This window comes from Arachis hypogaea, chromosome 1, assembly GCF_003086295.3.
Source record: "Arachis hypogaea cultivar Tifrunner chromosome 1, arahy.Tifrunner.gnm2.J5K5, whole genome shotgun sequence".
Taxonomy (NCBI): domain Eukaryota; kingdom Viridiplantae; phylum Streptophyta; class Magnoliopsida; order Fabales; family Fabaceae; genus Arachis; species Arachis hypogaea.
The window spans coordinates 21,058,032-21,075,566 of record NC_092036.1 but is presented as its reverse complement, the minus strand read 5'-3'; the positions used below and the strand labels follow the sequence as shown (position 1 = coordinate 21,075,566).

The following is a 17,535-nucleotide window of genomic DNA, read 5'->3' as shown; positions in this document are numbered from 1 at the left end:
TAAGCTCAAAGTTGTTTACTCCAATGGCAGGGATAGAGATGCTTCTCCCATAGAAGTCGGGAGTAGGTGCAGTAAAGTCACCCAGCACCTTCCTTGCATTGTTGGCATTGTTGTTGTTTTCGGCTGCCATGAGTTCTTCTTCTTTGAAGAATTCGGTTAGGTCCTCTACAGAGAGTTGTGCCTTAGCTTCTCTTAGCTTTTGCTTCAAGGTCCTTTCAGGTTCGGGATCAGCCTCAACAAGAATGCTTTTGTCTCTGCTCCTGCTCATAAGAAACAGAAGAGAACAAGGTAATATGGAATCCTCTGTGTCACAGTATAGAGATTCCTTGAGGTGTCAGAGGAAAAGAAAAATGGAAAGCAGAAGTAGAAAATTCGAACTTATCCAAGAAGATGAAGTTCGAATTTTGCATTAAGGAATAGTGTTAGTCCATAAATAGAAGGATGTGAGAAGAAGGGAAGTAATTTTCGGAAATTAGGTAAAGGATTTTGAAAACATTTTGAAAAACCCTAGTTGATTTTCGAAAATAAAAGTGGAAAAGAAATCAAGTGATTTTTGAAAAAGATTTTGAAATTAGAAATCAAAAAGATTTGATTGAAAATTATTTTGAAAAAGATGTGGTTAAGAAGATATGATTGGTTTTAAAAAAATGTGATTGAGAAGATATGATTTGAAAAATATTTTAAAAAGATTTGATTTTGAAAATTAATGACTTGCCTAACAAGAAAAGATATGATTCAGACATTAAACCTTTCTCAACAGAAAAGGCAACATACTTGAAATGTTGAATCAAATCATTAATTGATAGCAAGTATCTTTGAAAAAGGAAAGAAATTGATTTTGAAAACATATGATTGAAAAGATATGATTTGAAAAAGATTTGGTTTTGAAAAACTTTGAAATCTTGAAAAAAATTGCATTGAAAACAAAATCTTCCCTCTTGTGCCATCCTGGCGTTAAACGCCCAGAATGGTGCACATTCTGGTGTTTAACGCCCAAAACTATACCTTTTTGGGCGTTAAACGCCCAACCAGGTACCCTGGCTGGCGTTTAAACGCCAGTCTGTCCTTCTTCACTGGGCGTTTTGAACGCCCAGCTTTTTCTGTGCAATTCCTCTGCTGTATGTTCTGAATCTTCAATTCTTGTATTATTGACTTGAAAAGACACAAATTAAAAATATTTTTGGATTTTTAATAATAAGGAATGATCAAAATGCAACTAAAATCAAATAACAATGCATGCAAGATACCAAACTTAGCAGTTTGTATACTACTGACACTAACAAAATGAGAATGCACATGAGAAACACAAAACATTCAAGTCAAGAGAAATTAAAGATCAGAGTAATGAAATCATCAAGAACATCTTGAAGATCACTTAAGACACATGAATGAATGCAAGAAGAACAGAAACATGCAATTGACACCAAACTTAAAATGAGACTCTAGACTCAAACAAGAAACATAAAATATTTTTGGTTTTTATGATTTTGTAATTTTTTTGTGCTTTTTCGAAAATTATGTAGAAAAGAAAATAAAGGTATCAAAATTCTTAATGAGAATTCCAGGAATCATGCAATGTTAGTCTAAAGCTTCAGTCTAAAGGAATTAGACATGGCTAGCCAAGCTTCAGCAGAACATTGCATTCAAGAGCTAAATTGATGAAGATCAATCAGCTTTGGTGATGATAAGAACATCACCTTGAAACACTAGAATTCATTCTTAAGAATTCTGAAGAAAAAATACCTAATCTAAGCAACAAGATGAACCGTCAGTTGTCCAAACTCAACAATCCCCGGCAACGGCGCCAAAAACTTGGTGCTGTTGCTGGATCAGAAATTTGGCACTGATGTTACCGGACCAAAAGCTTGCCGAAATACTCGAACAATCCCCGGCAACGGCGCCAAAAACTTGGTGCACGAAATTGTGATCAATACTTTTTCACAACACAAATAATCCCCGGTAATGAATCCAAAAACTTGGTGTTCAATACCATGTCATAAACACAACTTCGCACAACTAACCAGCAAGTGTACTGGGTCGTCCAAGTAATAAACCTTACGCGAGTAAGGGTCGATCCCACAGAGATTGTTGGTATGAAGCAAGCTATGGTCACCTTGTAGATCTTAGTCAGGAAAACTCAAATGGGTATAGGTGATAAACGAATAAAACTATAAAGATAAAGATAGAGATACTTATGTAATTCATTGGTAGGAATTTCAGATAAGCGTATGAAGATGCTTGTCCCTTCCGTCTCTCTGCTTTCCTACTGTCTTCATCCAATCCTTCTTACTCCTTTCCATGGCAAGCTTAAGCAAGGGTTTCACCGTTGTCAGTGGCTACCTCCCATCCTCTCAGTGGAAATGTTCAACGCACCCTGTCACGGCACGGCTATCCATCTGTCGGTTCTCGATCAGGCCGGAATAGAATCCAGTGATTCTTTTGCGTCTGTCACTAACGCCCCGCCCTCAGGAGTTTGAAGCACGTCACAGTCATTCAATCATTGAATCCTACTCAGAATACCACAGCCAAGGTTAGACCTTCCGGATTCTCTTGAATGCCGCCATCAGTTCTAGCCTATACCACGAAGACTCCGGTTAAAGAATCCAAGAGATATTCACCCAATCTAAGGTAGAACGGAGGTGGTTGTCAGTCACACGTTCATAGGTGAGAATGATGATGAGTGTCACGGATCATCACATTCATCAAGTTGAAGAACAAGTGATATCTTAGAACAAGAACAAGCGGAATTGAATAGAAGAACAATAGTAATTGCATTAATACTCGAGGTACAGTAGAGCTCCACACCTTAATCTATGGTGTGTAGAAACTCCACCATTGAAAATACATAAGAACAAGGTCTAGGCATGGCCGTGAGGCCAGCCTCCCAAGGTGATCAAAAGATCTAAAGAACAAAAGATTCCAAAGATCCGAAGATGTCTCAATACAATAGTAAAAGGTCCTACTTATAGAGAACTAGTAGCCTAGGGTGTACAGAGATGAGTAAATGACATAAAAATCCACTTCCGGGCCCACTTGGTGTGTGCTTGGGATGAGCATTTGAAGCATTTTCGTGTAGAGACTCCTCTTGGAGTTAAACGCCAGCTTTTATGCCAGTTTGGGCGTTTAACTCCCATTTTGGTGCCAGTTCCGGCGTTTAACGCTGGGGTTTCTGAGGGTGACTTTGTACGCCGGTTTGGGCCATCAAATCTTGGGCAAAGTATGGACTATCATATATTTCTGGAAAGCCCAGGATGTCTACTTTCCAACGCCGTTGAGAGCGCGCCAATTGGGCTTCTGTAGCTCCAGAAAATCCACTTCGAGTGCAGGGAGGTCAGAATCCAACAGCATCTGCGGTCCTTTTTGGTCTCTGAATCAGATTTTTGCTCAGGTCCCTCAATTTCAGCCAGAAAATACCTAAAATCACAGAAAAACACACAAACTCATATTAAAGCCCAGAAAAGTGAATTTTAACTAAAAACTAATAAAAATATACTAAAAACTAACTAGATCATACTAAAAACATACTAAAAATAATGCCAAAAAGCGTACAAATTATCCGCTCATCAGAAAGTTATGGGTACTAAGTGGGTTTTTAAAAATAAACTTGGTGAGGATGGACAAGTTGTTCGTAACAAGGCTAGATTAGTGGCCTAAGGTTACGATCAAGAAGAGGGTATAGATTTTGATGAGTCTTTTGCTCTGGTGGCTAGAATGGAAGCAATTAGATTGCTTCTTGCCTATGCTGCCCATAAGGGTTTCAAAATGTTTGAAATGGATGTTAAATGTGCTTTCCTTAATGGCTTTATTGATAGAGAAGTGTATGTGGCTCAACCCCCCGGTTTCGAACATAAATATTTTCCAAATCATGTTTTCAAATTATCAGAGGCCCTTTATGGCCTTAGGCAAGCTCCAAGAGCTTGGTATGAAAGGCTTATTGCCTTCTTATTGGAAAATAAATTTCAAAGGGGTACCACAGACACAACTTTATTCATTAAAGCATCTAATGATGATATACTTCTAGTTCAAGTTTATGTGGATGATATTGTGTTTGGATCGGCCAATGAGTCCTTGTGTGAAGAGTTTGGAAAACTCATGATTAGTGAGTTTGAGATGAGTTTAATGGGAGAGCTAACTTTCTTTCTTGGCCTCCAAATTAAACAAACTCCTAGTGGTACTTTTATTCACCAAGGAAAGTATGCTAAAGAATTAATCAAGAAATTTGGCCTAGAAAATTCCAAACCAATGGGAACTCCAATGCATCTAAACACTAAGCTTGAAAAAGATGATAATAGGAAAGATGTGGATGAAACAAGGTATAGAGGTATGATAGGATCACTCATGTATCTTACATCCTCTAGACCGGACATTGTTCAAAGTGTGGGTGTATGCTCAAGGTTTCAATCTCACCCAAAGGAATCCCATTTTTCGGCCGTTAAGCGCATCATTAGATATATTAAGGAAACTAGTGATTATGGCTTATGGTATCCAAAATCTGATGATTTTTGTGCAGTAGGGTTTTGTGATGCAGATTATGCGGGAGATAGAGTGGATAGAAGGAGCACCTCCGGCATGTGTTGCTTCCTTAGAAGCTCACTCAACATGTGGTCAAGCAAAAAACAAGCCACAGTAGCTCTATCCATAGCTGAAGCTGAATACATATCCGTTTCTGCATGTTGCTCACAATTAATTTAGTTAAAAACGCAGTTGAAAGATTACAAATTAAAGATCAACAGTATACCATTGTTTTGTGATAACATGAGTACTATAAATATTTCAAAAAATCCTATTTTGCACTCAAGAACAAAGCACATTGAGATCAAATATCATTTTATTAGAGAACATGTGCAAAAGGGTACTATTGATATTCAATTTGTAAAATCTGAAGATCAACTTGCTGACATTTTTACAAAACCCCTCTGTAAAGACAAATTCTGTTTATTAAGAAAAAGCTTGGGAATGATTGATCTTGTTTCTGTTGATAATTTGTGAAATTCTGATTCTGCCCTGTTTTGTCTCGTAGGAATGGACGAGATAAAAATAAGAGTGATGGAAGGACTATGATCAAGGGGGAGGCTGCGCAGAAAATTAATTTTAGTGGGCCATACCAAATTTCTTTGACCCCACCTTGACAGTTTTGTTAGTTCATCATTTTTTTTTGAAAATCAAAATCTTTTTGTGGTCTTATCAAATCTAGTTGAAAGAGGCATAATGTCAAATCAAATCTTTCCTTTCAACTAATCCCTTGATTTAAGGAAACCACTTTTTCAAATTCTTGGAAATCCACTGGTTATTAACCGTGCTCTTAATGGTTATTAACTTCCTCCACCTTCTCTCTCCAATCCACATTTAATGCTTCCCTATCTTCCCTCCTCCCTCACTCCATTCGGTTCCTACCCAACTTCCTCATATTCCACTCCTCCATTTTCACTACCATGAAAAAGAAAACCACCCCTAGAAAAAGCGAATGGATTCTTCTTTCTCAAAAACTATCCACACCCCAATCTGATACACATATACACATTCATTCTACAACATTATCATCACCCTCACCTCCCTCCAAACACACAGACACCATGAGAAGAAAAGTCATAGCCAAGAAAACTTCTTCAAGAAGGAAGAAGGGAAAGGAACCTATGGAAGAAGAAGAGGAATCACAAACATCTTCCATTCCATCACCACCGCATTCACCACCCAAGAAGGCTATCCCTGGAAAGAGTACTCAGAAGACAGACGGTTTTGTACTGCACGACACCACCGAACCTGCCAACTTGGAATCCATGGAATTCAAGAACAAGTTCAGCAAAACACATTCCCACTATGACCCTGCCAGATTCAACTCCTGCGCCTCATTTGAATTCCACAAAGATGTTCTGGAAAGGCGTCATCTCTGTCTAACCTACCTTGTCAACCTTGACAATCTCTCCAACAAAGGAATAAATGTATCTCCTCTGTTTGAATTGCTTCAATGGACTCTATTACTTCACATTCAAAAACCAACTTACCCTGGCTTAGTCCGACAATTCTATGCCAACATGAGACTCATTGATGGCACCATCCACTCATATGTGAAAAGGGTTCACATCACTCTTGCCACTGGAACCATTGGGACGGCCTTGGGGTACAAAGATGAAGGGTCGAAAGCATACATGGCCGAAAAATGGGATGCTCAAGTCGGAGTTACTTATAGGGTTGTTCTTCAACATATCTGTGAAAATGTCTCTGGTTTGGATGGTACTACCCCTACCCATAAAGCCCTTGGTCCCATCAATTCGCTACTGCACAAGATCATCACCCACATCTTGACTCCTCAAAGCGGCTCTCACAATAGAGTAACATATTATGACTCTCTCATTTTATTTGTACTTGTTACCTCTACTCCTATTTCTTTCAGTTATCTTATGATCCGCCATATGTGGGACTCGGTAAGAAGCACCAAAAAGGCAAATCTGCCTTATGGTATGTTCTTAACCAGTATCTTTGAATTTTTTAAAGTTGACCTTTTGAATGAGGCAGTAGAAAACAAAGTGTCAATGGTCAAAGGAGGTGGAGCTGTTAAAGGAACCAAGAGCAAGAAATCCATGGCTTCGGAGAGTGACTATGAGAGCAGACCTGAGTCATCCAAAACAACCGAGTCCATTAGAGAAATTCTTACCGAATTTTCAACTATGTCCGAATTCATGATCCAATCTCACAAGGCGGCACGCAAACTGGCATATGTAAGTGAAAGAGCTTGGATGAGATGCAAGGACAGGGTCAGTTTGATGTTAGAAAATTTGGAGAAGGAACTGGGAGATGCAAGTGAGGACGAGGATGAGGAATCTGACCTTCATCTATCTAATGATTAATTCTCTGTTTAGTTTAGGATATTGGCTTAAGTAGGCTCAATATGATATTATGTTTTGTTGGGTTTGATACTTTTTGATACTTTGTGATACTTTATGATACTCTGTGATATTCTTTTATATTTTGCATATTATGTTTCCTGTGTCAAACTCTTTTTGCAGGTACCCCTTTGATGACAAAAGGGGGAGAAAGTGCTGAAAATTGAAAATGAAAAATAGGGGATGAAATTCTCTTTTGAGAATTCATGATCACCCTTGTTAAAAGGATTCACCTAATACTTGATATTATGGTTATTGTGATGTATTTGTTTTGATATTATGGCTGCCTGGCTGTTAATTGATTCTTGTAAAAGTCTTATCTTGATGAATATGCTTGCTACCAGTGGAATAGGAATATTCTAATTCATCTTGGTAAACATGTTTGCCGAATAAGTTATTTTTGGCAGTTCCTTTAAGCATTGTGTATGGAAATAAATGTGAACATTGCTGTGATCATGATGTGGTTAAAAATATTTTCTTACCATAAGTATGTTGCTCTGATTTGATTGGAAAATATTTTAAAAACAGCAATTTATGTTCAAAATTTCTTGGTTGATTAGAGTTTGAGCAGAAAATCAAATTATTGATAACAAATGAGTTTTGTATATCATTCAAATCTGCTCATAAATCAAGCATTTAGCATCATGTAATGAATATGCTAAATAACATTGTTACTTGAAGCTTGATTAAAATGTTACAGGTTAGTACTTCCCTTGGTAAAATAGCATATATTAAGGGAGAGCCATGTGACAATTTGAAAGGGGAGAAATTCAAAATTCAAAGGGAGTATTCTTTACTCAATCTTAAATTTCTTTCCATTTCAATTTTAATAATGTTTGTCATCAAAGGGGAGATTGATGAGTTTGGAAAAATCATATTTATTTTGATGATGAACAAACATTATTGAAATAATGATTGCAAAATTATTAATTATGATTTTCATGTAACATGTGTTAATTAATAATTTTGTGATGCAGGTTTAATATTGGGCCGAAAAATAGAATTGTTGCAGGCCCAAATCAAGATACACATTCAGCCTTGTTGAATGTTTCTATATTATATGGCTGAATTGATTGTTATGTTAACTTGGGAAAAATTGATCCATTATTGTTACAAGCCCAAGTTAAACATGCTTTGCTATTCGCCCCAATGCATGATCCAAAAAAAAAAAATCCACCAGGAAAGCAAATGTTATTATTTGCCTTATACCTTCCAACGGATCTCAACTTTTGCCATACAAATGATGGCTGAAATATTTTATCAATTGGGCCAGTTTGAATGCTGATACTAGAAAGCCCAAATTTATTTTTGATGAGTAGTCACTCATGCTTGATCCGAAATCAAGTGATGAAGAAAGCAAAAATTACTTCCAACGGATCTAAGCTTATTACCATGTGATGGATTCCAAAATTCATTCAATTACCATTTATTGCATGGGAACAATGAGAGAGAAAGAAAAAGGGCATCTGATTTGATTGTAGCAAAATATGCTACACGCTACTCAATAAGGGAAGAATCATTTCAATTAATTTAATTCTCTTTCCTAATTCAATGATGTTCAGATTTCTTTCTTCTCTCTCATCACTTTTCTTTTCTTCTTCGGTCCTTACACAACAAACCATGGAGACTTTGAGCTATCAAAAAGAAGGAAAGGCAAGCTACAAGACCATCAAGTTGATGGCAAGAAAAAGAAAACAAAAAGTATGATGTAGCTGAGATTCTTATCACTTGTGGAAAGATTTTGTGATGGGATCTTAGCTTCTCCATACCAAAAATGGTTGAAGAAGATTCGGCCAGCAAGGAGAAGATCCTTGGAGGAATGGTTTGTCTCTGATTCTTCTCAACCACCACAGAAGGTAGCTAGGGTGGCTACGTGATGGAAGAGGCAGAGATTGGAGCAGATGAAGCCATCATCATCATGAAGCATCAAGGGCCAGAAATTCATCTTGGAGAGAAAGCCAAGGATGGAGTGCTCGGATTGATGAAGAGTGATGACCAAGGAAGAACTAGAGGTATTTGCATGTTGGGTTTTGCTTGAGTTACCTCTTCTCTCTCTTTGGCCGAACCGGTTATGTGTGAAGGAAAAGAAGTTAAGCTTGGGTTTTTTTTCAACTGTGGAGGCTTCCCTCTTCTATAAAAAGGGTGAACAATCACGGTTTGAAAAAACGGAGTTCAAAGTAAGCAGTGAGAGTGCAAGGCACAGAATTCTTATATCTACCTAAGCTTACATATTTTCTTCTCCTTCAATGTATTTTGTTTTGTAATTTTTCTGTTTAATTTTGTCATGTCTTGAGTCTCATGGAAAAAGGCAAATAGTGAGGTTTGTATGAAAAATCCATAGAGCAGAAAAAGGCAGAGAGTGCAAAATTAAAAGAAAAAGTCATAGATGTCCTTAGTGTTCCTTTGTTCATCTATGTTGTGTTTCATGATTCTGTGAAAATCCCCTTGTAAGTTGGGTTAGCACTTTACAGTCTGTAATCAAGAAGATTATAGTGAAATTCCATCATTGTTGTGATAGAGACTGGATGTAGGATGCACTGCACTTCGCAGCTGAACCATAATATATCTGGGTGTAATTTTCTCTCTCTTCTACTCCATTTCTGTTTCTACTACATAGGAGCTAAAATTGAAAAAATATCTCGTGCCAAGTGACGAGACAAAAATAAAAGTCTCGTGGCTAGGGACGAGACAAAAATCAAAAAGTCTCCTCTAAGACCAGCAAGTGTAATCAAGCAAAAAGGGGGCTAAGATTCAACCCCCTTCTCTTAGCCACTGAAAACCATCATAATTAGATTTATATTTAAGATTTATTGATAACCGTTAGGATGTAAAAAATATAGATGTGAATTTTTTGTGAGTTAAAGTTAGTGTATTTTGAGTAGTTAATAATATAGTTGTTAACATAATTATGTTTTACTGGTTATGTGATCATAAAAATGTGACTATGATAAATTTAAGTTGTTAATTAAACAAGATTATATTTGTTTAATGTGAAATCGTGACTATGTTTTGTAGGGTTCACGGATGTTGCAATGTGACTACTACATACCACCAGACCGGTACAATTAGATTCTAGAGGGATATTTACGGGAGACAGGCTTTTATCACATTTCCCAGATTGGAATTGTCCAATGTTAGTCGGCATTGATTAATGCTCTGTTTGAGAGATGGTGCCCTGAGACTCACACATTCCATTTTTCGGGTAAACAACTCATTAAGCCTGTAAAACGTTGTCTTAACAAGTGCAGTGACTGGAAGATTGCGAGCCCCTTTCAGTACCGAATTGATGCACTCCACTAGATTGGTGGTCATATGACCCCATCGATATCCCGCATCAAATGCTAAAACATACTGCTCACATAGAATCCGATCCAACCAATTGGTATAAGCCTCACCCACTCGCGTAAACGCTGATAACGTGTCTCGTACTCGCGAACTATTCGCAAGTATCCTGTCAATAAAAAATGACCTACTATAAACAATGTTCATCGTAATAACTGGGTTCAAGAGTAACTGTAATCATAACTATCATACTGATGTTGACGATAAGCTTCTGCAGATATAGAGCCTTGAACTTCTTCAAAAAGTTGGACTCTATATGTCTGATGCAAAACATGTGGAATGCTTTGGGAGGAGACCAAACTTCGTTACTACGAGAAATAGCTGACCTAATGGAATCGTGCCGATCGGAGATAAGGCCCACACCATCACATGTCACAACATGTTGTTACAAGTTACTAAGAAAAAGGTGCCAAGCCTCAAATGTCTCTCCCTCAACTATCGCAAATGCAATAGGCACGATGTTGTTGTTGCCATCCTGTGAAACTGCAACCAACAAACAACCCTTGTATTTTCCATACAAATGAGTTCTGTCTACCTACACTATTGGCTTGCAATGTCTGAATGCTCTAATACAAGGGTAATAACTCCAGAAGACTCAGTACAGTACACAAATAGTAGGAACCAAGTCATCTCCCTGATACGCAGGCATTGTTTTAAAATGAACGACTGCGAATGGCTCCTTATGACACATGGCCTCAAACCATATCGGCAAGGCTTCATATGAAGCTTCCCAACCTCTGAAAATTGATTCCACTACCTTCTGTTTTGCCAACCATGCTTTGTAATAACTTATGGTGTAGTTAAACTTTGACTATACTTCCGCAATCACTGATTTTACCTTTATAGATGGGTCAACTTCTACCAATGGCTTTATTGCTTCTGCAATTGTGTTGGAATCCAGCTTCGAATGATTTTGAGAAATGGTGGCCCTAGTACAGGTGTGACTACCATTGTACTTCCTTATCTCCCAATAGTACTTTCTGGACATTTTACTCACCCTGATCAGCCAATCATATCCTGCACCATACTGGGTGCATTTAGCATAGAATGTCGTCGGTTCTGACTCATGCACTCGATAATCTACACCTATGCGGATAGTATAATCTTTCATCGCCTTAATTACTGCCTCCCTAGAACTGAATTCCATTCCCACGTAAATTCACCATCTGGCATAATGGGAAACTCTGCTGCAATCACATCACAAATTTTATAGTTCCATAAATAACTGTTAAATATGTGTCGCATTAATCAAAATGATCCGTAAATCAAGAATAAATGATGCAAAAGTTAATAAGTTTATCAACTAGGTCATGAAACGATATTTAATAAACTAATAATCACACAACAATGGAAAACATAGTTACCAGAACCAAATTGATGCTCGAACCAGTCAGGTCACTGGGTTCAACCGGTTTAATCGGTTCAATCGGTGGGTCACTAGTTGAACTTATTGACTCAGTTTTAACCGGTTCATTTTAGATTTGACCGGTTCACACTGGTTCGTTACCATGTGTAGTCTCATCATCGGACCGGACCGATTTACAATCCGATTCAATGGTTATTTGGTCGAACCGACCGATTCGGTTTAATGGTTTTTTGATCGAACTGGCCGGTCCGGTCCGGTTTTAACAACAATGATGGAAAATACTAAATTTCTCAGCATACATGTTTACTTGATAATTAAACATTAAACAATTACTAATTATATTCTATATTTTGCCTATTTACTGTTGTCTTAAATATTTGTCCTAACTCAAAACCTATGCAGAAATCATAGTTTAACAAATCTTAATTTAAAATGATGACATACCTGCATTTACATATTGAGAAAACTCTGGTGCATGCCTCTAAATCCAATGACCGCATGAAAGTCGGCTCCTCAAATGGTTGTTGGTTTGCTAGTGCATTTGTCATATCCGCCACATCTGCCACCATAGCATCGTCAGCATGATCTTCGTCTACACCTGAATCAACGACCTCGTAGTTACTTTCAAAATCTTCTTCGCTATCACTGTTGTAATCTTCTAATTCAATATCTCGGTCCGCTGCAGATTGCTCAAACTCAACATACAGTTCGATGAATGATATTCGGGACCGGCTTTCAAGATACACTGAAAACATTTCTTGCATGCTCGCTTCATCGGTTACATATTTCGTTTGAAATTGAACGAACCCACCAAATACAGATACAGAATATCTGTACAGAATACATGACACTCCCCTACGTATTTGAGGATTCTTCTTCTCACAAATCACACCTTTTAATTCTTCAAATGACAGTGTGAATGGAATCACAACATCTAATGGATTTTCACCCACAAATTTCACTCCTTCAAATGTTTGTAATAAAATTTGGCCATGATAATACATTTTTAATCTTACTCTATCATTCATGATGGAATAGAGAAGATGAGAAAGAAAACTTTGAGCTTCAGAGAACTCAAAACTGTGACAAGAAGAAGATGAGAAAGTTGGTTGGTACATCGGTTTTGGTTTGAGTATTTATAAAGCTCAAATCGGACCGTCCAACCGCTTGCTCCAATTTCAAATTTTTTTAACACTAAAATCGGACAATCCGTTTTGTGGTTGGCCGCCAAAAAAAATTTTTCATCTCCAAGAAATCGCTGGGTCTGATTTCTTTGGCCCAAAATCTTCTCATCTCCTTTTATAAAATCGCTTAGTCTGATATCTTTGCAAACAGAATCACTATCTGACACAAATCAAACGGTCCGATTTGTGTCCTCTCTCACCTGCATAAAATCGGACCGTCCGATTTCTCCACAACACCTGAACGCCATCACAGCACTGTAAACCTCTTCTAATTTTTTAAAGGCCATAACAATAAAAATTACATTCTATTATATCTTATGTTTTTGTGATACACTCAGATATAGCACAGTAAAAATAATAAGTGCTATAAACTTAGCTTGATTAACTGATCAAATAGAGTAAATTTTCTATACTTCGAACCTAACTAAGTCAAAACAAAGGCAGACCAAATTTGACCCAAACTAACTGGTCTGAATTAGCTCTTGCACACCCCAAAATCTAGCCATCTAGGTGGATGTCTATGTTATTCTGTCCGAAATAGTAAACATCCCATTGGACATTGGTAGTAATCATACTAGTAATAAACTAAATGATCTCAAATCTCAATGATAGCACAAAAGGGTCCTACTTCCTTTCTTTCTTTGTTTTCTTTTTTTAACTTTAATTAAGGTGCTTCTTTTAAAATGGAAAACATATACCAATCAAACCATCCAAAATTGATTTTGAAAATTTATAATCAATTTTAAATTTTGTATCAATTCATTTTTTCTTTAATTTGTTAAAAATGGAACTGGAATTCATACTAACATTAGCATTAATTCTATTCAATACCGCTTACTAAAACAAGTAATAAAAAAAATTAAAAACAGAGGTTTGATAAAATAAAAAAGTAATTACCATTAAATTTATATTTTTATCGTGAGAAGTTTTATTATCTTAATTCAAAACACATATATTAGTCTACCAATCTTACTTTAAAACACATTTTAGTTAAGTCACACATATGTCTTACATATCTAATTTTATCTTAATAAAAAATAAAAATACTTATTTAAACATGCTTTAGCTTTTTAAAATACGATCAAGTATGAGCATGTCTGTGACATTATTCTTATATTAAATTTAGAAATAGTATGTACTATTAATTATTAAATAAAAATTATATAATATTTTTATATAATTAAAAAGAAATTAAAAATTTTTTTTAAAAAATATATGAAAATTAAAACTATAATATTTTTTGTTTAACATATATAGTATGCCCTACATATCTAACAAAAATCTAAAATTAACATATTATATGTTCAATATCATGTACATATCCATTTTGTATGGTTAATAGGTGTACGGGATTATTTTTGGTGATGCATATATATAGTATAGTTTATAGGACCAAAGTTGATTATTTAATGCCATAATACATTGCATGTGGCACAGTTGTGTCGAGAGAGAAAGATGGGCACCATCACATCCATTAACGCCTTGCTCTTATTCATGCTATCTACTTTCTTGCTTTTTTACTTCCCATATTTCGCCATCGGCAAAGATGAGGCCGGGCGGCAAAGACAAGCATTGGAGATTATCATAGGACCAGGCGGCCCTGGTTATTATTATCCTGGCCCTGCTCCTTCACCCGAATGTCCCCCTCCTCTTCCTCCTCTTCCTCCTCCTCCCAAACCGGCATGTCCCCCTCCTCTTCCTCCACCACCGCCACCACCACCACCACCACCTCCTCCTCCTCCACCTCCACCTCCACCACCAGCAGCGTGTCCCACATCATCTCCTCCTCCGCCGCTGCCTCCACTTCCGACGTGTCCCCCTCCATTACCACCACCACCACCACCACCTCCACCACCTACTTGTCCCCCTCCATCACCGCCGCCGCGTCCTCCTCCGCCACCACCACCACCACCACCTCCTCGTCCTCCTCCACAGACACGGTTGATAAGAGCACGAGGAGTACTTCTAAAATTCAAGAAATTTGAAATCGTTGACAAAACAGGGTACACTAATAACTGGAAAGGCTCAAATCCATGCAAGTACAATGGGATAAGGTGCGCCACATATCCAAACTCAAAGGAGACAGCTGTGGCCGGAATAGACCTCAACCAAGCCCAGATCACCGGTGTTAAAAACGGAACATTGAAGCTTTCCGATGTCTTGGGCGAAATTCCAGAGCTCACATTCTTCCACGTTAACTCTAACGGCTTCGGCGGCAACCTCCCAGACTTATCCGTTAAAAAGTTCAAGTATTTCTACGAACTTGACCTCAGCAACAACAAGCTCTCAGGTGCGTTCCCAATGCAAGTTCTTCAGGCTACGAATCTAACATTCCTGGACATTAGGTTCAACCAACTCTCCGGCCCAATTCCACCGGAACTCTTCGTCCAAGATCTCGATGTTATCTTCATCAACAACAACTTCTTCTCCGGCAACCTCCCTAGTAATTTCGGCTCAACTCCTGCCAGGTAAGACACAAAAGATTTTTGACTCAATATTCCCAATAAATTTTTTTATATGGTCTAAGAGTTATTTTTATCACATAAATTGATTCTTTCATTCTTTCGTTATTTTATAGAAAAATTAATTTATCTTATAATAATATTTTTTGAGATTAAATTGTTAAATAACACAAATTTTATTAAAAAATTAATTGAAAATTACTGATGGATTAATATGTTCTACGGAAATAATTTTTGAGTATTTTTAATGAATAAAAATTTTTAAGAATTAATATGTTCAATTAAAAATATTTTAATAGATAGTCACCAAAAAATATTTTAAAGATGAATTTTCGTGTTTATTCTGTTACGATTTCCCGAGCAAATTTCCTTAAGTTCCTCCCTCCCTCCAGGTACCTCACGTTCGCCAACAATCAATTTAGCGGCACGATCCCAAGCAGCATTGGTAAAGCTTCGAAGACGCTAACCGAAGTGCTGTTCTTGGGGAACAACCTTGACGGATGCCTGCCCTACGAGATAGGCTTGCTCGGCAAGGCGACAGTCTTTGATGCGAGCAAGAACATCATTACGGGTCCCATTCCTCACTCTTTCGGATGTTTAAAAAGCATTCAGTTCCTCAACCTTGCAAGCAACCAGCTGTACGGTGCAGTTCCGGAGATCGTCTGCATTCTCCCGGGGCTCCGCAACAACGGCAACTTGTCGTTGTCGGACAACTACTTTACCCAAGTTGGTCCTGAGTGCTTGAAGCTGATAGAGAACAAGGTTCTTGACGTCAACAATAACTGCATCTTGGGGCTTCCTAATCAAAGATCACCGGAAGAATGCCACGCATTCTTTTCCAATGTGAAACCATGCTCTAACCCCAAATTTTTCCATTACATCCCTTGCAAAACGTACTACTCGCAGTTACACTCCCAAGCCGCAGCGGCGCAGCTGCTTCAAGAAGATAGTTCTTTCTATTCTTCACCGCCTGAGCCGGTAACCTATAAGACTCTCAGACCTCATCGCTTATGATTGTGATCGCAATTAATGCGCCTTTTTCACCTACATAGTACACTATACACTGTAGTATATAGTCAAGCATTATTGTCCACTAAGTCAACAAAAGATTGTGGTCAATTTTCATTTTATTTAACTATCATGTATATCTGCTTAATTAGCTTCCAACTGCACCTGCATGTGCACTTGCTTTTCTTTTTATAAATATCTGTGTATTCGTATCTACATTATGCAATATCTGTGTGGTGAATAATGAATAAAAATAAGTGTATTCAAGTACTTTCATCGAAGCTAAACCTAATAAATTTGGTTCCAGCTTTTTCGGAGACACAAGTGACAAGTCTACCTGCAAGTTCATGAGTCGTTAGATTCAAATTTGTTTAGATTTTTATTTTTTTCTTTTTCTTTTCAACTATTACCAATAATAATAATAATAATAATAATAGTTTGTGATCTTAAATTTTAACTATACTTTTTATGTGCTATTAAAATTTCATAACTATATAATAATCTCGTGATAATAATTATCATAAAATAAATTGATCATATTAAAAATATTATTTTTATTTACTACAAGATTATTTTCTTTATAACTGTGATATGTCAATTTTAATGGAGATAAAAGATGATGGGAAGTTAGGATAATGTAAATTATTTCATTCTGTACGTCCCATGACCCATGGAGAATACGTAATCATTGGATTCTTGTCTTTACTATTAGTTAAAAATAATAAAAAATAAAAAAGAAAAAGAGGGCAAAAGAAGCATAAAATAATGATACGTACTTCTGCACTGGCACTAATAAACACTTGTTTTCCACACACACAAAAAGATGCACCGACAGACAACACAGGACCCAAAAATGTGTCCCAAAATACTAAGGTGGATACTACAATGAAGATGGCAAAAATATCTTCTCATGAAGATGCTTTGGTTAAAAGTGTGGTTTATTTATTTAGCCACACTTTAAACAAAAACAACACTTTTATAAATATCAAAATCTAACCATACAATCCATCATCCAAAGGTCAAAAAGAAATATACTCATATGAAGACAATTATGCCATCTTCATTGTAGTATCCACCAAATACTAAATACTGAAAATACTTACAACTTACAAAGACAATATTGCTGTCAAATAAATACTATTGAGAAAATAGGTATTACTACTCATATTAATGTTATATAATCACAAACAATTTGCAAATAATTACTCATCCATCATCGATCTATGCAAAGTAGCTATTAAAATACAAAAAGACCAAATATTTTACATTTACAATTAAATTTTATAAATAAT

The 17,535-nt window shown here is 36.8% G+C and overlaps 1 protein-coding gene across 1 annotated transcript; it reads left to right on the top strand.

The window, feature by feature from the left end:
* Nucleotides 1–14,171: 14,171 nt before the first annotated feature.
* On the top strand, nt 14,172–16,513 carry LOC112800345 (uncharacterized protein At4g06744). Its single transcript, XM_025842581.3, has 2 exons — nt 14,172–15,241; nt 15,628–16,513. Exons 1-2 carry the CDS (start codon nt 14,229–14,231, stop codon nt 16,247–16,249), a joined length of 1,635 nt encoding a protein of 544 aa, XP_025698366.1. The 5' UTR covers nt 14,172–14,228; the 3' UTR covers nt 16,250–16,513.
* The last annotated feature ends 1,022 nt before the right edge of the window (nt 16,514–17,535 follow it).

What these genes read in the sequence shown, in the direction of transcription:
- LOC112800345 (XM_025842581.3), top strand. Translation starts at nt 14,229, where the DNA reads ATGGGCACCATCACATCCATTAACGCCTTGCTCTTATTCATGCTATCT. An exon ending in TTCGGCTCAACTCCTGCCAG is followed by an intron (nt 15,242 to 15,627) that starts GTAAGACACAAA and finishes CCCTCCCTCCAG; the next exon opens with GTACCTCACGTTCGCCAACA.